This window comes from Centruroides vittatus, unplaced genomic scaffold, assembly GCF_030686945.1.
Source record: "Centruroides vittatus isolate TY-2023 unplaced genomic scaffold, ASM3068694v2 contig_1291, whole genome shotgun sequence".
Lineage (NCBI taxonomy): Eukaryota > Metazoa > Arthropoda > Arachnida > Scorpiones > Buthidae > Centruroides > Centruroides vittatus.
Window position 1 is genome coordinate 1 of NW_027120823.1, and position 26008 is coordinate 26008.

A 26008-nucleotide genomic window follows, 5' to 3' on the forward strand; every position below is an offset into this window, starting at 1 on the left:
TTCACACCTATCGGATATCTGGCCAGATACGATACCGGCAACGAATAATCCCACGAAGTAAGAAGATCCAGCGACTGAACTCAACCAAGAACTTTCACAAACTAAATTCCACTAAAAATTTTAAACAAAATTAAACTTCAGATATACATTTAAGTAAAATCGTTTTACTCTCACCTTTTCAATGACACTACTTCTGTATTGTGAATGATCGTATTCCCACGAACGACAAGGAATACTGGTAAAGTTCTTTTCATATTCCTTATCGTTAATATCGTATACTTCACATCGACTATGTGTTGTTCTGCCGTTTCTAATTTCCAGAAGTGCGCTGATATTTTTCCATTCTTCTACGGACATGTTGATGTATTTTGGTGTTCTGGCACACCAATAATTCACTTTGTACGCCAAGAATGGCCAATATAAATTGCTCATTGCATAGAGAGCAACATTGCATACAGATATCCCGAATAAAATTTTTTGCCATCTTCCAAATGCACCGATAAGATCTGTAAAATCTTAAATTGTTTCGATGTTTCCTACCAAAACATATAATTTCAGTATTTAACAGATGCAGTGTAAAGTGAAATAATGAAAGTATTCAAAGTTATATAATAATTTTTGGGGTGTAATTTGAAAAAATTATAGACCTATACCGTCTATTTTTTCCTAAGCTCGAGAAGTATGATAGAAAGATAAAAAACGAGACCAGACATGGAAATCTTAAGGAAAGCCTTTAACTATATCCAGAAAATTCTGTTTAATTGGGAAAAATCCGGACCTGACTACTTTGAAGCGATTATGCGGCTATCATAATTAAGCGAATTTTAATGAAACACAAAAAATCTAAAGTAAAAACTGAAAAAAAGAGATAAAAATCATTTATTGAAAAATATGATTAAAGTTTAATGTTAATACATATATGCAAATGAATTCAAGTTCAAAACTTCCTTATCAAGTTTTAACAGCGCCCGTGTTAAAGTCTGATGTGATTTACCGCATACATGCTTTTCGTTGTGTCGTTGCTAACCTGGTTAGCCACCAGCAATCACGTTCTTGCATCAAGCGTGGACCTCCGCAGTGCGTTCGTGATGTATGTTTCTGTCCTTATTTAAATATTTCTTTTATGACTTTTAAACTGTTGTAGAAGAAAATCCAAGCGCATTCGATACCTCGCTGATAGCGCGACCTATTATTCCTGCTCCAACAATCTATTCATAATGACAATAAATCCTTTATACGGCCTAATTAAACTCAGACATAACCGACAACAATCGTACCTATGGTGTCAATTGAAAATATTCTACCTGAAACATTTTCACTGTGGGTAGTAGGAAATAACATTGCGTGTGCTGCTGTCTCTAATTTTTGGCACTTCGGTTTATATAACAACCATCAAATTATGTGTAGATTGAGACAAACTTTAAAATCAAAATGTGTCATTAGTATTTCAAACACTGGATTAAATCTTGGAAGACAGGCAAATAATGCCAGAACTTCCGGTTTGCTGGAGTTAGATCTTAAACTTTTTTGATTATAAGAATATACATCACATGCGGTAAATTGAACCTCGCATTCCGACTCAAATTAGTACCGTATTATCTTGCCCCTGTAATACTTTTTTTGTTATCAACAGAGTCGTGCCTGTCATCTATGTAACCTATTTTCGGAGAAATTTTTTTAATTTTAATAACGTGATTTACGGTTTGTTATATAGTAAACCGGGGCCTCCTGTCCATACACTTGCAATATCTGATTTCCAATTTAATTTATTCATTCATTTTATTCATATAGAAATTTACACCATTTCGTTTAAATTTTGTTTATAGAGTCGTAACTTTATAAACAAATCTAAATTCTACCCGATATTACATATGTCGTTCGCAACAAAGAATATAGGAAAAATTATTCTAATACTAGCGGTTGGGCCCGGCGTTGCTCGAGCAAAAGTAACGATAGCGAAGATTAAGATTATTACGTTATAGTCAACCTTACCCGTTTTCACAGAATGCAAGAATTGAGACCCATGTTTCAGACTAATTAGAGAAATTTTACATGGGTCTAAAAAAATATGTTCGATTTCCCGCAGAAACGAAAAAACTGCATCTGCGTCTTGCACCTCGCTTTTTCTTAACAATTCCATTGTTAGGTAACACTTCCATTGTTTACACTTCCATTGTTACTTAATACTTCCATTGTTACTTAACACTTGAATTGTTGACGGAAGTGTTAAGACTTAATTTTGTCCCTTTCCCCCTTGGGGAAGAATTTCGAAAAATCTTTTCTTAGTGTGCGTTTTCGTGACGTATTGAAACTTTGTACAAAATTTTAACTCTCAATTCCTAACCGTTTGGGATCTGAGCTAATTATTATTATTAACTCTTCTCGATTATATATTTAGATTAATAAATATAATTCTTACTTCCATTTCAGGCGATCCGCTTCTTTCTTCTATAGTATCCATGGTGTTCATCACTAATGTCGTGTAATATAAACGTAAAATAACATCCTACATAAAAATTAAAAATAACATAATTGACTTATTCCGAATCCGTACCTTCTTTTAATTATTGTTTACTTTACACTGGATGCATAAGTGTGTAAGATATTTTTGAATAAAGAGTGATGTTAAAGATGTCCAGTGTCTACCTATGCACCCAGTTGTGAAGTAAAGAATAATAACATAACTTTTCTGTTTTATCACTACATATCACAAAACGAAACAATTTCTTATTATCTAGAGCAGCGATTCTTAACTTTCTTAACTCCGCAACCCCCAAATAGTAAATATAAATAAAATTAATATTTTGCGACCTCCGCCCAAAGGAATAATAACAGTAAGCTTACTGTTACTAATTGAATTTTCAATGTAATTATAAATGTAAATTTTTTTAAATACAGCGCTAAAACTAAATTTAAAAAAAATTAATAAATTAACTAAATTAATAAAAATATTATAATTTTGTATTATACACATGCATTCACTTTGTAACTGCATTTTTAAAACACGTAATAAGAGATTTTTGTGTGATCTGTATGAATTTAATGGAACTGTGGACATTAAAGCCTTTGCTTTATTACACACTTTCAAGGTTAATTAAAATATATTTTGTTAACTCCCTCTGCTAGTATAATAAATGTTAATCCTAATTCTTACATAATGCGTTTTGTTTTGTGAAAAAGCTTTCGAAAAATTGTGTTTGTTGTATTCCTTGTATGTATGTAAATCAATTTTATATATTGTACATAAAAATGCATGATATATATAAAAATACAATAAAAATATTTATTATATTCATTTCTGTAATTAAATGAAAACAATAAGTAGGCGTTTTTTTCATTTTTAATTGATAGAAGTATAAAAATATTAAATATCAAATTCGTCTATTTTTATTTTATGGTGTAATACAACTACCTTGTATTAAAACACTGTTATTAGCATTTACGTGTTCAAGGATATTCCAGAATAATATGAAAGATATTACTACGTAAAATGATTTGAATCTTTAGAAAAATTTAGCGGAAATATAAAAGTCGTTCTATTGTTTTATTCCTTTCATCTATTAACATTTGAACTTAAATAAAAATTTTTAATTTTTCACTTACATAAAAAACACGAATTCATTTTAATTTTAAAAAATTATTTCAGCACTAATTCATCATGACTATAAAACTATTTTCAATTATTATAAATTTTTATTTAAAATTATTAAATATTCACAATAATGCTATTGTACTATGAAATATTATATTTTTTTGTATTACATGAAGAAAGATATAATTTTCGTTCAGAAGAAAATAAATATCAAAGTCTACTCGAAATGCAATAATTGCTGCATTACTTGCAAGATTTATATAACACTCACGACTCATTTCACGCAAATTTAAAATAAGTTGTGAAAAGAAATAATGTTTAAAATGCCTTAAAAAAATTTTTTTTATAGATTAAAATGCCTTAAATAGAATTTTTTCATAAAATAAAACTGCTTTAAAGACAATTCTCTTTATAGATTAAAATGTTTTAAAGAGAATTTTTTTTTATAGAAAAAATGCCTTGAAGGGAATTTTCTTAATATTTGAAAAGAATTTCTTAGCTTAGCGATATATATTGTTGTTATTAAAATAAAACTGACTTGATTGTGATTGGAAAGGTTGAAATTCTTTTAATATTATAAGTAAATAACTGTGACATAAATTAACAGAAGTATTTATAATATATTAACGGAATAATATAATACTTTTTCTTTATACCTTGTCTGATATTTACGGACCAAGTTTCTAATATGTCGCTTTTCTTTCAAAACGTCTAGTTGTCATCGTAATTATTGTTCTTAAATAAAATATTCTGTGACGTATTCCTGACGTATTAGTGACAATCTGCATTCATTTATTTTGACGAATTTGTGTTTTTTTATTGCTTTGCTTATACAGAGACAATAAAATGACAATTTTCAAACATTAGGCAGATTATTCATTTTTTTAGTTTTTGTAATGTTTGAAACTTGTCCCTTTATTGCGTCTGTATACATCGACTTATTGATAAAATCTAATATTGTACTTGAGACAGTAATTGCTTAAAATTCGATTGATACGTACATAACCTTAGGTTTCAATATCTTTTTCAAGATTATGGTACGCTTTTAATACCGATGCATATCACACTAGATAATAACCAACAAACCCACAAAAATACTATATGTGCAAGTAATAATACGTACGTATGCAGAAAATATATTAGAAAATGTTATAAGTATACGATGGCTAACGTAAGGTTGTAGAAAAGTCACGTGGAACTTGCCAGCCATAGATTCATCGCGCGTAATCATTGATTGATTAAAATATCATAGTTTTAGTTTTTAGTTACTTTAAATATGACTGTAACCTGATTTATAAAATGATAAATAAAGGGCAAGTTTACTGAGTATGAACCTTTCACTTATTTCTATATTGTTCTAGAGAAAAGATGTACACAATCTGTACTCTCGAGTTATCTTTCATAGACTAGAAGCCATGTCTATGAATTCTGAAAGTTTTTTTTTTTTCAGCTGAATATTCAAACTGAGTGATGGTCTGCCTTTTATAAATTCAACTGTAATAATCGACATAATCTGATATATTCTACTAATCATTTTTTTGCTAAGGCGTTTATTGAAGAAAGTCGTTTTATTTAATAAATTTTTTTTATCTAATTAGGCAAGTTCCCTATTGTTCCAAGTTTTCGGTTTGTTTTTTCTATTATTTTACTAGATTTCCTGTTAATTCATGTATGGAAGTTGTTTCTTCAATCACACTGCTTAAAAGTCTTGTTAATTCATTTCAGCATATTTTAGAAGTGCGGTTTGCTTCTCACTGAACTGTTTCTCTGCAATACAGTTATTCTCTAAATCAGTTTCCCAAACTTTTGACATCTGTGTACCCTTTGTATAATTTTCTTCATGCTGAGTACCCTCGTCAAAAAAATTGCATATACCAAAAACCAAAGATAACGAGGGAGCGGCCGGATGGCCGAGCGGTCGAGGTTAGCAGCCTGCCGCCCTGGGAGACCCGGGATCTAATCCGGACGGGTCGAAAAATCCCCAGGAATTTTTCGGGGGGTGGTCCGTCCGGATATGTCGGTCCCCGTCCCTCACCACCCAGGCCGCCTCGATTGTGGGCCTGGCCGAACCCATAATGGGCTTGCTATAAGAGGCCCTCTTAGTGCCGGCTGGGCGGAAAGAGTTACAAAAAAAAAACAAAAAAAAAAAAAATAACGAGGATATTTTATTTCTATATGCTGCTGCAATCGAAAAATCGAAAAGGCCAAAATAGAAGACTATGTGGAAAATATTGTTTTTAGATATAGCGATATGGACTTTAGGTCTCATTTTCGTCTTTCTAGAAGCACTGTCAAAGTAAGTCTCTGCTAACAATTGTTAGTTGTAGTAACTAGCTACAAAAAAATTGGTTTATTCGGCAATTTTAGCTTTTTATTAATACTAAAGCACATAACAAACCTTTCCTGTTAGAAAAATCGCACAAAAGCTAAAAATACACACGCGCACATTGTAACAATTCAATATGTAGATACTGGAGTTTTTGTGTGACACTGTTGTCTTGGCATAAGGTGGAGGAATACACAGAATCACAGCACCCGGCGAAACCGCTAAGAAGTAACGAAGTTTTTTATTATTTATCTATGTTCGTAATCGAAAAAAAGTAAACTGCTTGTTGCACCAGGAACAGCCGAAGCACGGTGCAGCGTGTACCCCACTAAACTCTTCCCGTACCCCTGCGGGTACGCGTACCAAACTTTGGGAAACACTGCTCTAAATGATGAGGAAATTGCTGGCAATGCAATGCAAGCTAATTTATTGGCCAGACAGGATGCTGTTTATGAATTCTCTACATCTGATTTTTTAATTTCCAAGTTCACACTATTTCCCGAGTGGGTAAAATTACTGAACACTAGTACTTGGCTGCTAGTTTGTGTCCACAGTATATAATTATGACAATGCCAGGCTGCAAATTTTTAGTATATTTTTAATTTATTCAATTTAAAACATATTCTTTCCTACTGGAAGAGGCGATCGGACTGAAGGTCCGGGTAGCGTAACTGGTAACGTATCTGCACGGATAGCAGAAGTTGCGGGTTCGAGTCCCGCTTCGGGCCGATTTCTTTTCCTCCAGTTCCAAATTATTAAAATTATTTATTTAATTTAATTATAATTATTAAGTTTAGTAAGAGATGGCGCCTAACGCCAAGCTCTAGTGCCAAATTGTTTTATTAATTATTTATTTATTATAGCCAACTCTAGCCCGATAATTCGGCTCTTGTGGATGTATAGCTTTGTAACGGGTTAGTCGTTATTTATTTATGTTCTTTCCAACTCAAATTAGTAGTGACTTGCTCTAGTTCGTCATATTTTTCTTTAACAATAGAGTCGTGCCGGTTATGTATCTAACACCTTTCGGAAATAATTTTTTTAATTGAAATAACGGTTCGATTTGCAACGGAAGTTTTCCTCTGAAAGAAAATTTAGCATTAGATCGAGCGTGACGCTATGTAGAATAACTGAAGCAATAACAATTGAATTCTGCAACAAGCTTTCAGATTCAAAATTCAATAATGAGATTTGATAACAATGTCATTTGCAATACTATAAAGTAATTAACAGAATATAAGAGTTTTCAAATATTAATGAGATTCAGAAACGCATCTCCTCTTTGTCTTCGAGATGTTTTTTTCTTAATCCCTAAGGTATTTGATATATTTCGTTTAATTTCTAAGTTACTTACTCATTTTTATGGCAGAAAACATTTTACTAATGACAAAATGAAAATAAAATATTTGTTATTAATCAATAATTTTTACTAGAGGGTCGTGATTATTCGGAGGAGTACCGACGTACCATCGTGTTTTGATACCACGTGTTTCAATATACGAGGGATTATTTAACTGCTTGAATCAACGGATACTGTACATATTTATATTCCGTATCGACTCGAATATTAGCCGAAGCTTTTACGATTCTCTTTTTAATAACTTTATGCTCCTTTTTTTATAGTCTATGCATAGTGCTGTTGTGGATGATACATTTAACAATATTTATTAGCGTTTTACAAACATAACAGTATTTTCGAAAGCAGTATATTAAAGTTTCACAGCATAGGATTATAAAAGACCATATCACAGAGGCAATACCTTGACGATGTGGTATTGCAGAAGAATTTGGAAGTGAACTGTTACTTTACCTGCAAAAGACCACCCAATTCATGAACAGTATATTAAACAATCTCCTTTATTACCGTAATGGATACGATTAAAATTGACGCAGTTATTGCCCACAGCTGCTGTACACATATTTGTAGTCAATGAAAGTAGATTGATACGGGATACGTGTAGAGTATATAATTTAAATACGATTTAATTTTAAGCTATAAATAAATAATGAGAACTGCGGTATACCAAAATTCTATTGTCTGAGTAATGTATATTTTATGGTAACTAAGAATTACACAATTAAAGATATATCATATCGATAAAGTAAATATTAATTGTAATCAGTGGCGTGCCGTGACATTTGATGATAGGGAAGCTGTGTTTCTGTAAGAAGCCGACTTCCAGGGGCAATCAGTTAATATCGCGTCAGTGATGGCCTAGTGTCCATTCGTACGTGCGTGGTGGCGAAAGAGACGTATCTGACAAAAACCGACAAAGAAGAAACATAAAATAAACATATATTATGTACAAGATCGTTTGCTTTAAAACAATCAGCCGTTCGGACATCCCGGGCGTCAATGTGGTTCTTCGACGGTCGATCGAAGGTGGCCCCGGGACAGTGGCGTTGACAAGTCTGTAGGGCACGGGGAGACTTCCTCTGTTGGCTTCGGGGACACGGTCTAAGTCCGAAGTGGCACGGGTTACAGGTTGGCACAATAGACGAGAACTTTTTTTTTTTTGCGCGCGTTGACACACGGCGTTTTGGTTATTCGGAACGTTAACCGAGTGCCAGGTGTCCTCGATTGTCGAGGATTATATCGATCTCCGTTCTTTCTTTCGTGCATTTGATTAGTCGTTTTCCCTCAATCACGCTTCCCGAGTGGTTGGTCCCTGGTTACTAAACGTAACGAGACTCTTACCTGGAGCGCGAGAAAAGTCAAAATCGAAGATAAATTCGATCTTCCACCGATGACAGAACGACTTCCGTTTGCGATTTATGGTTTCTGCTTGGCAGTTTGATATAAACAATGAGTATCCGACTACAAACGACTTTTACTTATGTTTTTTTAAACTAATCAATTTTTCTCTAAATTAACCGTTTTTAGCGTCTTTTGTGACGGGTCAGACCTGTCCGGTACATGACATTTCCATAAAAGTTTTAAACAAATACTAGAAATGACAAAAATAAACAATTTACGTATTTTACAGTAGTTCTAAAATACAAATAATACATACATAATACAAATTGACATGATACAAACAATAATAAAAAAAACTTGTTTTTTTATAAACTAACTCTATTCGGCGATTTTTTTCAGCAAAGTCGTTAATTACTTTATCATAAAAGTCGCTGGTCGTCGACTCCGTCAACGTATTTAAAAGCACTTTTTCTATCGAAAGGAATGCTAGCGACGACAATCTTCCTCCGACTCAGTGTTCCTGGCCAATGTATGAATTTGCTTCGTGGTCGAAAAACTGCGCTCAGCAGACCCACTGGCAGATGGTCTCGTAAAAATTAACGATATTAAATCATATAATTCTTTTAGTACGTCCTTGTTCGGATCGACATTAATTATAATACTTTTTATGTCTAAGAGTTATTTGTCAATATAGTCCGGACACGAATATAAATATTGCGATTCGCTACGTAATTTAGATAAATCAAAAAATTTCCCATAAAATTTACTTAATTTAAAGAATTTAAACACGCTTGGAAAAATTGTTTTTCATATTAAAATTATTAACATTTAAAAGTGATAAAAATTCTAAAGATTTTCCGACAATATAATTACAGTATAATTAAAAGAAAATTATAATTAAGTATAACTTTGCGAAGAAACGTACATAAAAATAACATTGAATACTCTTCACTTTTTAAATCTTAAACAGTTCACTTAGTCACATAGCTCCCTACCAGTGGCTAAGAGATAGAATCGTTGAAAGCGTTATGGTGTGTAGCATCCACCGGCAAAACCGGCTGACGTTGGTGCTCTGTAAAGCGCATGCGCCAATGCCCTTGGCTGCTTTACACCATTCAGTTATTCTCGCCGTGAAAGCTGTCTCGTAAGCGCTTCCATTCCGCCACTGATTATTCGAATATACAATAGCAATCTTATCGTTTTTTTCACATGTAGTATAGAAATTTGTAATAAGATACATAATGCGGATATAATAAAATATTAATTTTAATTTATTCAAAGTACGTAAAAATTTATATATTAAAAAATAGAAAGGGAAAATTATTGGAAGGTGAAAGCGGCGCTTCCACCGCTTCCAATGACGGCACGCCACTGATTGTAATGCTGTATGTACAGTACGTTGTTTTAAATGTATATGGTTGAAGGTGTTGGTGAACTTTTCGCAGAGCTTAACAGTTGTATTATAACGTACCAGGAAGTTAAACCTTTCAATAATGAATATATGTCAATGTTAAACTAAATAACTAAGATATATTATATGGAACTAATATGTTGTAATATGATTGTGATTGGTTAATAATTGAAACACCCCATGTAACAGGTTCAATCCTATTACAATAAACATTACTTACTTACTTACTTACTTACTTACTTAAATGTATATATTCTAATCGGATTCGATAGATATACATCATTTGTGTTTCATAAATGAGAGGTAGTAAATAGTGCCTTAATGGAAGGCACAGCATGGAATTCTACCTCGCAATCAGATGTTAAAAACGTAAATAGCATTCGGGAAGTTAACCATGGTTAGCCCGTTGGTCAGGCACAAACCCGCAACCATTATCCAACTGGCCAGTACTGGGCTAAAAAAAAAAATAGTATGGTAAGTCAGAAAAGAAAATGGAGTCTAAATGCTTGTATCGCTTTTTCAGGCCAATCTTTGCCGTAGCAGAAATGTCTAGGCAAAATTGTGGTTCATCCTTGTAAATACATTTTGGTTAGCAAACGTAAGTATTCGAAGTGCCAACGTTGTGTCAAAACACACTCGTACCCATCAGAATTAATATACAAAAATACTTAAACAAACACCTTAATGTTCGCTGAGAAATTTATTAATTTAACTAACGTTTTCGGCTTATTCAATAAGCCATCTTCAGGTTTTAACTTTCGAACAAGAAACAATATCGTTCTATTAAAAGAATACAATAGTTTGAAAAAATTCAAATCATTAGTAACGGACAAAAAATAAAACAAAGAGGATGAACATGGTAATAAAAATAAATAAATAAACATAAATAAATATAAATGGTAATATAAATAAATAAATATACAAAAATATATAAAAACAAAACAACAAAAGAACAAAAAAAGGAAGAACGTAGTAATATAAATAAATATACAATAAAATCGTAAAAGATACAACAAATGTAAGGTAAAAACGTTTTACTCGTGCCCATAGATACTACTATCTATCCTAACCAGAAATACTTCCCATAGAGCTCACGTGTCTCTTATAAATTTTTAACTGCATATTTCCAAGCAGAAGGAAGATCTTCTGCGTCCCTTGCGTTAATACATTTATCTCTTAGTTTGCTTCTGTAAATTTCTATCTTTTCAGCCGCTCTTGCCAAAGTTGGGGAGTGTACCTGCTTTATGATTTTCGCCTCATTCCAATGTACTAAGGATCCCTCCGCCTGCCCCATCTGGGCTAATACCGTTGTGTTGGAACCTTTTCTAATATCATATTTATGTTCCTTGGTCCTTATTCCTAGGTTTCTAGTAGTAAACCCTACATAATCTTTATTAATACCTAATAGCTGGTTCTCGTAGGGAATCTTATACACACCCGCCTTATCTTCTTTTTTAACTAACCCTTTATCGTTTCTAAGTATTTTATACAAATTCGGAGCTCTTTTCAAGATCACCCTTGTATCCTTAGTTCTTGCTATTTCTTTCATAATCCCTCCCAGATACTTATTGTATGTAAATTTCGTGTATCTGTAAGGCCCGTGCCTGGTGTCCTTATCATTACTGGCCTCAAATTTTCTAATAATTCCCTCAATGACTTTCCTCCTATAACCTAATGTTCCTGCTATCTGTATAATTCTTTCTATCTCTGTATCCCGGTCTATCACATTTTCACAGTATATAAAGGCCCTTCTAACCAATGCTCTAAATGCTGCTAACTTATATTTATAAGGGTCATTAGAGCTTGCAGGGATATACAGTGGGCTATGTGTAGGTTTAATGAAAACGCCGGTGGATATATGCCCTTTGTTAAATATAACATTAATGTCTAAGAAATGTACTATCCTGGAGCTTTTCTGCTCTAGCTTCAGGTTAAGGCCCTCTTCGTTCTCGTTAATTCTATCTACAAAGTTAGCAATTACTCGATTGTTCTTCCATATTATAAAAACGTCGTCTACATATCTCTTGTAGAATACTATATCTCCTTTCGAAGCCCCGCAAAACCTTTTCTTCTACTTTACTAATCACAAGCTCGCAGAGGAGCCCCGAAATTGGGCTTCCCATCGGTACTCCCCTTTTTTGCTTATATACTTGTTCTTCGTACGCGAAGAAGGATTCGCAACATACTAGGTTAGCCATTTCTATAACCTCATCTCTGTGTTGTGTTAACGTTGGGTTATCTCTGAACAAGAACTCCATAAGTGCTTCTACACAGGACTCAATCTTAATAGACGGGTACAAACTTTCGTAATCTAACACAGTTCCCACTTCTTCATCCTTCAAAGCGATGCTTTGTAGCTCTTTAACTACCATAACAGGATCCTTTACCACTAATTTACTATTTTCCATCCGTGAAGAGAGGTACTCTTGTAATTTTTTTTCCAGGAAAAATGTAGGTGCTCTTCGTTTTTCCACAATAGGCCTTATTTCTTTTCCCTCTTTATGTGTTTTGGCGAAGGCAAAGAGTCTAGGGAGCCCTGGTCTAGGGTTCCGGCATTTACGGACAAACGGTAAGATCCTCGCTAGTTTGGTTTCCTCCAGTTTTTTAACCCTTCTATCAATAGCTTGAACTATTTTACTGTTGACCTTCACACATTCCGTTTTTCTGATATATTCCTCTAAGGCTCTATCATATGTTTGTTTCTCTCATTATGACAATTTGTTTGCTTTTATCTGCTCTTGCCGCAATCAAATTATTCTCTTTTAACCATCCCTTGGTATACCTGATGGTCCATTTATAGAATTTGCATCCCGAAAGAGTGCAGCTCGCTAAAACTAAGAATTTGTTTTGCGTGCCTTAAGAAATCAATTAAATTTACAAAAAACAAAAAATATGGGGTCCTGAGACACCTCATTGATTTGGAAAACAAAGTTTTTAATGAAAAGCCTGATAAGCTTATGGACATGAACTTAGGAGTGGCACATTTTACTGATAAGGTTTACAAGAACTTAAAGAAACGCTATATTAAGAGAATGAAGTGGATTATCTATAAGCAGGTTCCAAAAAATAATAGGAAGAACGTTACAACGTACGTAGTATGGGACCAAATTGAAGTACCCAATAGGGTAAAAGAGCTGCTGAACAAAGGCCCGAACTTCGTCCCGGAGAATGCGGGGATATGGGAAACGTCTTACCAGGAGATCGAAAGAGGAATTAGTGGTTTGGACCCGGTGGAGAAGGACTATTTTCGTTGGAAAACTGTGTTAAAAAATCAAAATAAATGGAAAGGAGGAAGCTATAGCAAGGACATCAGGTATACCAAGGGATGGTTAAAAGAGAATAATTTGATTGCGGCAAGAGCAGATAAAAGCAAACAAATTGTCATAATGAGGAAACAAACATATGATAGAGCCTTAGAGGAATATATCAGAAAAACGGAATGTGTGAAGGTCAACAGTAAAATAGTTCAAGCTATTGATAGAAGGGTTAAAAAACTGGAGGAAACCAAACTAGCGAGGATCTTACCGTTTGTCCGTAAATGCCGGAACCCTAGACCAGGGCTCCCTAGACTCTTTGCCTTCGCCAAAACACATAAAGAGGGAAAAGAAATAAGGCCTATTGTGGAAAAACGAAGAGCACCTACATTTTTCCTGGAAAAAAGATTACAAGAGTACCTCTCCTCACGGATGGAAAATAATAAATTAGTGGTAAAGGATCCTGTTATGGTAGTTAAAGAGCTACAAAGCATCGCTTTGAAGGATGAAGAAGTGGGAACTGTGTTAGATTACGAAAGTTTGTACCCGTCTATTAAGATTGAGTCCTGTGTAGAAGCACTTATGGAGTTCTTGTTCAGAGATAACCCAACGTTAACACAACACAGAGATGAGGTTATAGAAATGGCTAACCTAGTATGTTGCGAATCCTTCTTCGCGTACGAAGAACAAGTATATAAGCAAAAAAGGGGAGTACCGATGGGAAGCCCAATTTCGGGGCTCCTCTGCGAGCTTGTGGTTAGTAAAGTAGAAGAAAAGGTTTTGCGGGGCTTCGAAAGGGATATAGTATTCTACAAGAGATATGTAGACGACGTTTTTATAATATGGAGGAACAATCGAGTAATTGCTAACTTTGTAGATAGAATTAACGAGAACGAAGAGGGCCTTAACCTGAAGCTAGAGCAGAAAAGCTCCAGGATAGTACATTTCTTAGACATTAATGTTATATTTAACAAAGGGCATATATCCACCGGCGTTTTCATTAAACCTACACATAGCCCACTATATATCCCTGCAAGCTCTAATGACCCTTATAAATATAAGTTAGCAGCATTTAGAGCATTGGTTAGAAGGGCCTTTATATACTGTGAAAATGTGATAGACCGGGATACAGAGATAGAAAGAATTATACAGATAGCAGGAACATTAGGTTATAGGAGGAAAGTCATTGAGGGAATTATTAGAAAATTTGAGGCCAGTAATGATAAGGACACCAGGCACGGGCCTTACAGATACACGAAATTTACATACAATAAGTATCTGGGAGGGATTATGAAAGAAATAGCAAGAACTAAGGATACAAGGGTGATCTTGAAAAGAGCTCCGAATTTGTATAAAATACTTAGAAACGATAAAGGGTTAGTTAAAAAAGAAGATAAGGCGGGTGTGTATAAGATTCCCTACGAGAACCAGCTATTAGGTATTAATAAAGATTATGTAGGGGTTACTACTAGAAACCTAGGAATAAGGATCAAGGAACATAAATATGATATTAGAAAAGGTTCCAACACAACGGTATTAGCCCAGATGGGGCAGGCGGAGGGATCCTTAGTACATTGGAATGAGGCGAAAATCATAAAGCAGGTACACTCCCCAACTTTGGCAAGAGCGGCTGAAAAGATAGAAATTTACAGAAGCAAACTAAGAGATAAATGTATTAACGCAAGGGACGCAGAAGGTCTTCCTTCTGCTTGGAAATATGCAGTTAAAAATTTATAAGAGACACGTGAGTTCTATGGGGAAGTATTTCTGGTTAGGATAGATAGTAGTATATATGGGCACGAGTAAAACGTTTTTACCTTACATTTGTTGTATCTTTTACGATTTTATTGTATATTTATTTATATTACCACGTTCTTCCTTTTTTTTTTCTTTTTTTTTTTTGTTTTTATATATTTTTGTATATTTATTTATTTATATTACCATTTTTATTTATTTATGTATATTTATTTATTTTTATTACCATGTTCATCCTCTTTGTTTTATTTTTTGTCCGTTACTAATGATTTGAATTTTTTCAAACTATGGTATTCTTTTAATAGAACGATATTGTTTCTTGTTCGAAAGTTAAAAACCTGAAGATGGCTTATTGAATAAGCCGAAAACGTTAGTTAAATTAATAAATTTCTCAGCGAACATTAAGGTGTTTGTTTAAGTTTTTTGTAAGTTTTTTGTAAGCGAAGAGTTTTGTCCGTTTATTCAGTATTCATTCAGATAATATTCGTCGCTCATTTTTGTATTGTAATTGATAGTAAACTCTCTCGATTCTTTAATTACAATGCAAATTTCTTTCGATGCAATCTAAAAAACAGAATATTGCCTATTCTGTGTTTTTGGTTGCGTCTACGTATCAATGCCCTCATTGTCCAGATCACGCATTTTACCGCGTCATCCGCAAATGTTAAGTATTTTGTGCTGGAAACAATATATGTCCGAAAAATTCCTATCAAAATATTTGGTTAGTTGGTTGGTTCAGTTTTTTTGACATAAGAACCATATAGGCTACGCTGCGCCATGACAAATGTTAAAATTAGACAAAACTAAATATATATATCATAAAAAATATTAATAAAAAAAGAAAAACATAAATCAGTGCAAATAAACAAAACAACAAAATAAATAAAAGTAAATAATAAATAAATAATTAAATTTGTTTATAAATATTTGTGACTTTCAGAAAGTTTTATAATTTATCAAGGTTTAGCCTTTGGCCCAAAATCTCTTTAAAACTTGCATTTCTAAAATGCTGTCTACGAATCCTCTCAGAAGCAATGCAGTTGCACAGTATGTGCTTAACACTTACAGTACAGTTGCAGTATTGGCATACTGGCTGGTCATTACCCTTCAAAAGTTATTGATGAGTGAACCGAGTATGCCCAATTCTTCAAACGAGTAAAAGACAACCACGATATCTCCCGTCATACTCTTTATTATGTGTTCAATTTTCTATCATATGTTTGATCTCACAAAGTTTATTCTAGATTTGTGCGTTCTACACAATTTGCCATCTCTCTGCTAGTCGTTTTTAATCGACTAGCTTCGAGTCATTTCATTCAAAAAACATTAAATTATGAGAAAACTTCTGACTTAGAGCTGCGTCAGCTTCTTCATTTCCTCTTAAACCTACATGGCCTAAGGCCCAACAAAATTTTCTAGAAAGATTCGTCGCAAGAAGAAGGCAAATCAAATTATAAATTTTAATCAATATAGAGTGAGAACTAGGTTCAGATGAGAACAAATCCTGAAGTGCACTAACTTTGTCAGTGCAAATCACGCAGCAACGATGACCTTTCCTCTTTATATATTTTAGGGCTAAATAAATAGCCTGCAACTCGTCAGTAAAGGTGGAAGAATTAGGTGCTATTTGTTCAGCCACGATTTCATCCTGGCAAACAAAGGCTAAGCCCAAATAGTTATCCGATTTAGATCCATCAGTGTATATAGGAATTAAATTCCTGTCACGATGTCGAATTTCTGCGAAGTTGTGTCTATAGGCATGATCTGGCGTGGTATTTTTGGGGAACTGCTTTAAGCTTAAGTCAACATTTATCGCTGGGGTTGACCAAGATGAAATACTATTAACCTCAACCTGTGAGATGTTGCTTGTGTCCAGGTCAATCGTGCTGCTTACATTCTCCATTCACATGTCGAATGTAGAGACACTACTCTTCCGAGCTGCAAATAATCTTTTCAACTGAGTATAAGAATAATCAGCTGAAAGTTTATTATTGAGATTTCTGTTTAATGTAGTAAAAAAGAGACAACTGTCCTCTCCTAAGAGATAGTGGAGACTTATAAGCATCCACGTACAAACTTTGAACAGGAGAAGTTCGAAAAGCCAAAATACTTAGTAATGAAGAAGGAAGATTAATTAAAATGCATTCAAAATTATATGCCTGCTATTTCAAGCCTGTACTTCTGGGTACTTATGGCACCCTCTACGATGCTTTCGAATTTTGATGCTAATCGCATCAAATCTGCTTCTATAACACTCAAAGGTACTATAGTGCCGTTATTCTAAATACACGTTTCAGTTACGAGTTAGCTCTGTTTATGTCGGCAGCAACGATCGCAGTATTTGCCATGGTTTCTATGAATGAAGTATTCGGTAGGCTTTCCCAACGACTATATTTGGCAAGTATTAATAGTATCGAATAACAGATCAATTATATCATCTCCGATAGAGAGTTTCATGTCGACATCACGAGTGACGTCATGAGCATGCGCAATTGTCTAGCGCCATCTTTGTGACTCTTTGTGACTTGTTTACGTTTTGTGTGTGTTCACGTGCGCTTTAACTGGAGTTTTTTTGTTGTTTTTTTTTTTCGTCGCGTATATCACTGTGGTGATTTGTTGTGTAATTGGGTGTGATGCTAGTTCACTCAAGAACAAAGGAACATCATTTTTTAAAATTCCCGGTATTATTTGTCATTAAGGATCCTAAACTGAGGAGCTTTTACGAGGAAGGCAAACTGCATGGGTCTCGAGAATTATCCGGAAAAACTTCGATACGAATAAAGTGAATATCAATACAAGAGTTTGTCAGAAACATTTCATTTCAATATTTACATTAATAAACACTAAGTTATATTTTAAAACCTAAAAGAGTTTACTGATTTGCTTATATTAATTTATTTCGGTATAGTGCATTTATAAATGAATAACTAATGTAATTTCAAGCTTTAGCTAGTGCAAACTTATTAACGTTACACGTTAAAACTAAAAGCAAGTAGGCTTATTATATGTTAATTTCAACTAGAAAATAAAGGTACTAAACAATTTGAATTAGAAAAATTGCCACAGCTGTTTTTAAATAGACTTTTTTACTTTCAGACATAAATTCTTAGTTAAGAAATACGTAAAAACACGAGTTTTACGTACAAACAAAAGAAAACATATCTTTCCAAGCAATATTATTTCGCTGTTATTCATTACTTTTACTTTTATATCAGGAGAAACCCAGCCACTTGTTAAATAGTTATGGGCCTCTAAAGATTTATAAGCTTTCATTTGTGATAGGGTATGAGAAATTTGTCGTCAAAACCAAATAGTTTATAATATCACCAAATTCTACTTTCGGCCACAACTCTTGATCTACGACTTAGTCTGATAAACTGGTTTGGTATAAATCGCCTTGACATAACGAAATTTTCTCTTTGTATACAGCTGCGTCTTGTCCGTTAGACTGCTAGAATAGCCCGCAAGAAAAAAGTCTTTTTTAACTTAATTCATGAGAATAGAACTGCAGTATTTTTGTACGTTTAAACTAAAAAAAGACGTCGAACCACAAACCACGTGCAAGCTAAGCGAGCGAAAACTATTACAAAAATGGCGAATGGGAGGAGCAAACGTGTGTTTTATCACGTGTCATGCGACCTTGAAACCTCTCTATATGTTGAGCTTTGGCAAATTTTTGATGAAATTAATTTTAATTCCAAAAAAGAGCAAACCAGAAAGTACAAACGAGTTTTATTTTAAAAGCTATGTAAATGTGAAGAAGCAAAATTTTCAGTAATTCTGACTACACGCGAGATATGACACGTGACCATCCTGTATCTGTCTGACCTCTCAAACTTTTATCATCAAAATTTAATCAATATATCAAAGGAAAGTGAAGATTAAGCTGGTATATACAATGCATCAATGCATTGTATATACCAGCTTAATCTTCACTTTCCTGAGATATTAAAAGAAATAGATGCCAACACAAACCACACACCACCCACATACTAAATCCACACAAAAAAATTACCCACCCCCCGAATTTTTTGTATTTTTCGACTTCTGAAGGTGTCCTAAGTCCAAAACTGTAAATATTTAAAGATGGGGTCCCGGATCTAAATATTTCGCTTTTATATAACAGTCAGAAAAGTAAAATTAGATGTGTATAATATTTTCATTGTTGTATACATTTAATTTAGTCATGTTGAATTATAAAATGGCTTTAAAAGAAACTTCAAATTAAAACATGTGCTAATTTATGGCTAAACCAATAAGCGAAAACATACTACATAGAGTGGCTGTGACCATGGTTACAGCACTATTAGTGGCATACATGAATACTATATCTCTTACACGAGGTTGGAATATTCTAGCTCGTTGTTTTTACACAGCACAAATGGCATGCCCTTTGACTAAAAGGAAAATGGCGGAATATGTATTGAATTTTCCTCAAACGTGGCGTCCCTTCAGCCACTCTATGTAGTATATTCCAGCTCGTCAGGTTAAACATAATTTTTCCTGTTATTATTTTAGCATTCTGAAATAAATAGCTTTTGTTCAAAACTGTCTTATTATCTCTTATTACGAATTAACAAGAGTATTTTATTTACAACAATATATGTTTTTATATTAATTACGTAAAACTAGTAGTCCGGGACACCTCCTAGTGGGCATTCTAGCAGCAAGGAGTGTCATTTCGTGATATAAATAATAAATTTATATTACAAATAACAATAATAATATACTGAATTTCTCATCGCGTATCCTACTAAATCGCAGTCAAAAACGCAAAAACAACGCATTTATTGTTATTTTATTATTGTTACGCAAAAACTGAATGTATTGTCAATTCAAATAATAGTTCGGGGGCGCCCCTAGTGGACCTTCTAAGCATACCGTTACAGATATACTGACACGCGACTAATGGCATATATTATTAGATGTATTACATAAATGTTTAATACTGCTTGAATGGAAATTTGTTTAGTTAAAAGTAACGTAATTCATAATATAAACCGATGGAATTTTCACGAACTTCATAAAACATAACTGAATTGAAAAATCACCTTTGAATATGCTACTGAAAATTAATACACAATAAAAAGCATAAGAAGCAACAAGCCTTAATTTTAGTTGTTATCCGTGCAGAAAGTATGATGATTTTTGGATTTCATGAAAGTTATCACAGACCTGTAATATTTAAATTTTAAATTTAATGCAAAAATAATAATTTCGTTAATTAAACAAAATCTCATAGCCGGAAAATTTAGGCAACTATATGCTAGATTTATTTTATATCCTTTTCGTTAATAACAGACAAATTTCTTTTCGAACATTTTGTTTTTCGAGCTTCTGTTCTTTTCGTTACAATCGATATTGTTTGATTATTTTATCATTTTAAAATCGCTTTAAAGCAAAATCACTTCACAATACTTGTTTCTTATTTCCTTAACAAGGCCTTTTTTACAGTCTTAATAACCAATCAAATATTTATTCTTTATTTTTTATAATACTAATTAATCTATATATATATATATATATATTAATTATATATATATATACAAATGAAGATATTTGTATGTTTGTTCACTATGCAAACCTAAGCCGTTCGACCAATTGCTACAAAACTCTGCAGTTACGTTAACATGCTTCTAACTTAAATAGTATCGTGCAACCCACCCAAGTATATTGATTGAAATTACAAACATCTTAATTTTACTTTTTATGCATATACATTTTTCCATTATATTTCTATACATATTAATCCTAATTGTAACTAATTAAATGTCTGATATTATCGTTAATATTAATTTAATAATTTTAATGTTTTTCTTCTTCTCGCCAAAAATAAAGTTTTCATTTTAAAGTTTTTCCTCGTGCAATCTTTAGAGTGCATTCTTAATATTAAGTAATTTCCTCAATTTAATGTAGTAATTTTCCTTTATTCTTCTTGTCAAATTTTTGAATTCCTTTTCATTTTCTGACGTATTACTGCGAAAATATGATTATATATTTTCTTATATTTTCATAAATTATACCAAACATATTTCAATAACTGTAACTTAAATCGATTATATTTTTTAAAATATTCATTAATAATTTCTTACTTCACAATGGTATCATTCAAAGGAATACTTTTGGTCTCGCGTAAAGGCAAAATGCACAAACCAGAGGTAACAGTCAATACTCCTACTAACACGAAGGGAATGCTCCAATTTACCTTTTCACTCTGTAACAAATACAATAACATTATAATGTAAACTAGTATAAATAACTTCACTTTCATTTTTAATATTTGATAAGTCGTACAAGATCTTTCATGAAAGGTGCAGCGATTGATCCGAGTCTCGAAACAGTAGAACACGATCCAATACCCACGTTACGAATTACAGTCGGATATAATTCTGAAGTATATCCATACAATATGATTATTGTAATCGCGATACAGAATCTGCATAGCACTACGAAGACAATCCTCAGCCATAGAAGATCTGTTTAAAAACCATAATGTTGAGAATCGATATAAAATGAAAGAGCCAGAACGTTTCAAAACAAAACTATTTTCTCATATTGTTAATATCCAGAAGTAAGTTTATTGATTAGTATTATTGATTTCAGATTTACCGTTTGGAACGACTGTTATGAGTAACGATGTAATGCCCGCTGAAAAGAATCCAAACATCAAAATACGTCTTCTTCCAAAGCGAGGTAAAATAATGTTCAATACGGCAGAAACGCAAGCTTGTAATAACGAAAATAAAAGAAAAAGAAGAAAGATGTTTCCTCCTGTGATATCCGCATTCAAAAGTAATGCGTAGACGTCGAATATTATCACAAACCTGAAACAAATTAAAGAGTTTCATGTGTATAATAAATTAAGATAAGTTTTAACAAAAGAAGTTCACGTATTGGTTTGTGTTTACTCCATTTTTATAAAAAAAAATGTTTATTAATTAATAGAAAGAATGATTAAATAGTACATTGCAATATACATAAATTGAATTTTGACAGATGGATAACAATTCATTGCTTTTTGAAATTAAAAATATAATCAGAATTATCCCTTATCAATGAAAAATTACTTAATATGTCAATAAATACAAAATGGTTACCATAAGATGTACATGATGAAAGTAATTTTGCGTAACGTTCTATTTCTGAACAAATGAAAAAAGTTAAATTTCCTCTTCTTGTCATTCTGTAACAGAAAAATCACATACAACATCATATTTAGTATAAAATATTTTCGTATACATTAACTATTGTACACGTTTATTCTAAACTATGAGAAGTCCGACCAATGGCGGATCCAGAAGAGTCAAAAAAGTCTTTCACGTGTTAATAAAAATATCCCTGTATGTATATATATAAATGAATAATTTAATATTATGTACAAAAAGATTGTATTATGAATGATTCAATAAACCATATTGAAACTATTTTTTTTTTTAAATTACTAAAGATAATCACATAAAACAAAATCTGTCACTACCAATAACAAATATTAAAGAAAACGACCGTTTTCGGCCTTCTCCAAGACTTACATCCGATTTTTCAAACGAATTTTGAATTGAATCGTTGGAACGATAATATTCGAAAAAATAATGTTAAATTACGAATAACATGTAACGTAAGTGAACGAGTAAAGCTCGAAAATATATGACCCTGTTCACACATACCATCTTAAGACGTACAGAATGAATTAATATAAATTAACTTTGCTCAAATTTTTCATAAAGATACCTCCTTCATGCAATATTGTATAGCAGTCTTTAAAATTAACATACTTACAAGTCAGGCTGGCTTTATGTATTTCTAAAGCCTCCAGGCTACAAATATGATCCGTTCGATAGGCCTGACTAATTGACTTGGTATTCCCCGGGTCAGCATTCACTTCCGAGTCAGTGGCGTACGTGGACAAGGCAATGGTATGTCAAAAAACGACGCCAGCCAATGGGTAAAGGGGGCAAGATAATGTAAATTGATAGAGGACATGAATTATATGTAGGTAAAATAGAAACGATTCATAAAGTTTTAATCATTTACTATGTACAGGAAAAGAAATATCTTAAATAAAAGATTTTCTTTAACTTACAAGAAGCCTAGGAAGATTATTTTAATTAAAACTTAGCATTTAAATAACTTCTTCGAACTTCTAGAGGAGGGCAGCTGCCCCTCTTTCCCTCCCCCTGGCGACGCCCTTGGGTATGTCTGTTGTTTTTAATTTCGTATTTATGCGCACGTACCCTTTTTCGTAATCACCGTTTAGTTGAACTAATATACACTAACATCCGTTGGAATCAATCATCCCTTACCGGTATACTGTAAACTCCTGGAATCCTGCTTTGATCTATCTTATCTTTCGCGTTGAGTAGCAACTTATATATTGTATCTGATCTCCTGTACTCGATTTCTGTACTACTATGTTTAACAATATCTTTGTATAATGATTTCAAATGCCGATTGAACTGTACAGTGGTGCGATTGGAGATGGAGATGCTCTGCTGGCTTCTGTCAAAAGTAGTCTAGGTATTGGGAAAAGTATTCTATGTATTAGTTATTTAATTGTGTACAACTAGGTAAATGGTGTAGGCGCCTAATAACCCACGTACAAGGTTTTTTTTATAGCCATGTTCTGCAGCTATATCTTCGATAGGTTGCAGTTCTAGCAAAGCGTCGTCCCTATTAGTGTGATGAGTGTGGGCCCGTTTGGTTAGAGTAGGGAATGCTGCGGACTCAATCGAAAAGAGAATCAGAACAGTTTGCTGGATAAACAGCGGTAATATTTCTTACTGGTAGTTAAAGGTTTTGTTTTATGCCAATAAACCATTTTTCCATCAAAATTGCTAAAAACAACGCTTCGAAAATGAAAAGTATCAATTTTAATTTTATTTATTTATTTTGTGTTCATGAGAATCGATTAAGCCTTTTAGCTCTGACACAACAATATTAAAACGAAACTATTGCATCCCTTAGTTTCCATGAAAGACGTATTAAAATAATTATTTTCTTCATCAAAAAAATAATAATTAATTCATTAATAACTAATTATATATGCCGTTTTAACAATTCAAACACACCGTTGAAGACTTATTTATCAGACTTTAAAGTTTACTTTAATTTCGATATTTTTCACAAATATTTTTAAATCGTTATTCGATTATTTCAAAGCCTCGTCATTCTGTGTAAAGCTCAACCTTTTTAATGATTAAAATTATTTTACCGTTAAAATTTTCCAATAAAGTTCTCCAATAATTTCGGTTAAATCGTTCGTGATGTCTTTTATTCTTTTCCATTATGTTACGAATAACCTCTTCGGCTTTACGTAGTCTACCGTGAGTTAGCAGCCATCTTGGAGACTCCGGTATAAAACTGATCCAAAACATATTTTTAATAAAATATAAAAACAATTAACACATTAAATAACCATTACCTGATAAATATGAGTGTCAGAATGGACGGCAAAAAGCAGCATAACTGAATATAAGTCGAATCTTTGAGAAACCAAGATACTCCGGTAATCATAAGCATCCCAATGGAATAGGCGAAACAGTTAATTACCATAACCTTTTCTCTGTGTGTTGGTCCAACCACTTCCGTAACTATGCATAAATGTCGTTTATTATTGTTTAAAAAAAAAAACAAAAACGACGGTATATACAATAAATACTTGATGTAAACTTTTAATTTAAATATATAATGTTCACTGGAAAATTTGCAAATGGTTTATCCGCAGTATTGCGTATTTACTTTACGGCAATTTTTATTAAATACACGTAATTTATTTGAATAAAGTGAAGATAATACAGTATACAGTAGAGAGTCGTAAATCCGTATCAATTGGGACTGCGATTGTTCGGATAAGTGCTTTTACGGATAACCGATTATGTACGAGAAAATATAATCTCTCCGATGTTCAAATTTTTCTCTGTTGCGTGTCGTTTCGTGTTTAATTTTCGTCGATTTTAAGCCTAACGAAAATTTTTATAATAATAATCGAGGCTATTGTATCGTTATAATATTATAATTGAAATATATTATATCTATATTATATTATATATATTTATATTATATATTATATTTATTGAAATATATATATATATAGATAAATATATTGAAGAACATAAAAACATAAAAATCATACTTTAGAAATAAATTTAGTATCAAAAACGTTCGAGTCCACACGACACAGTCCGACTGGAAATCGTTCGGATAACCGACTATTCGGATAACCGGGGTTTCGATTAACGACTCTCTACTGTATTAAGCATGAAGCACAAAGTCAAATTCACATTCTATTGTTACCATTCTATTAAGAGCATGAATTTAATTCATGACTTACCGTATACAAAGTAAGTTAGATGGGAAGCAGAAATTCCTGCAGAAAAGAAGAAACGAGATACAGTAAACATCCAGTAATATGGAGAAAACGAGCAAAGTATCCCGAAAGTAATGTGAAGCACGAGACCAGATATTATCACTGGTCTTCTTCCATATCTACGTAAATATTGATACAATTAATACATTGCTATTAAATGAAAACATTATCATGAAAATCAAAATGAAAAGTTATATAATTCGTCTACTAGGATTAAGTTTATTAATAAGACGTATTGCACTGGTGTGTTGGTTTTTGCAACTGAAGAAGAAACCAAAACACCAGTGCAATACGTCATATTAATAAGCCTAATCATAGTAGTCAATTATATAACGAATTGTAGAAAATGAAGACATAGAGGCATATGAATTAACGAAATGAGAAGTTTTCACACCTATCAGATATCTGGCCAGATACGATACCGGAAACGAATAATCCCACGAAGTAAGAAGATCCACCGAGTGAACTCAACCAAGAACGTTCACAAACTAAATTCCACTGAAAATTTTAAACAAAATTAAACTTCAGATATACATTTAAGTAAAATCGTTTTATTTTTACCTTTTCAATGACACTACTTCTGTATTGTGAATGATCATATTCCCACGA

At 32.8% G+C, this 26008-nt stretch overlaps 3 protein-coding genes and 1 long non-coding RNA gene across 4 annotated transcripts; 1 reads left to right on the forward strand and 3 right to left on the reverse strand.

Moving 5' to 3' along the window:
- Positions 1–7: 7 nt before the first annotated feature.
- Positions 8–432, reverse strand: LOC136989329 (solute carrier family 22 member 4-like; the record flags this gene model as incomplete). Its single annotated transcript, XM_067287462.1, has 2 exons — positions 175–432; positions 8–111 (listed from the first exon to the last, which is right to left on the reverse strand). Coding segments are annotated over exons 1-2 (362 nt in total), but the record flags the coding sequence as incomplete, so codon positions are not given.
- Positions 433–11129: 10697 nt separating this feature from the next.
- On the reverse strand, positions 11130–12435 carry LOC136989269 (uncharacterized). Its single transcript, XM_067287394.1, has 2 exons — positions 12045–12435; positions 11130–11989 (listed from the first exon to the last, which is right to left on the reverse strand). The coding sequence occupies exons 1-2, from the start codon at positions 12433–12435 to the stop codon at positions 11130–11132; spliced, it is 1251 nt and encodes a 416-aa protein (XP_067143495.1).
- Positions 12436–12990: 555 nt separating this feature from the next.
- LOC136989282 (uncharacterized) lies at positions 12991–17457 on the forward strand. Its single transcript, XM_067287404.1, has 2 exons — positions 12991–14657; positions 17334–17457. Exons 1-2 carry the CDS (start codon positions 12991–12993, stop codon positions 17455–17457), a joined length of 1791 nt encoding a protein of 596 aa, XP_067143505.1.
- Positions 17458–24306: 6849 nt separating this feature from the next.
- On the reverse strand, positions 24307–25511 carry LOC136989338 (uncharacterized). The gene is made up of 3 exons (XR_010882898.1): positions 25364–25511; positions 24455–24623; positions 24307–24393 (listed from the first exon to the last, which is right to left on the reverse strand). It is a non-coding gene; the product is annotated as an uncharacterized lncRNA (long non-coding RNA).
- Between the last annotated feature and the right edge of the window lie 497 nt (positions 25512–26008).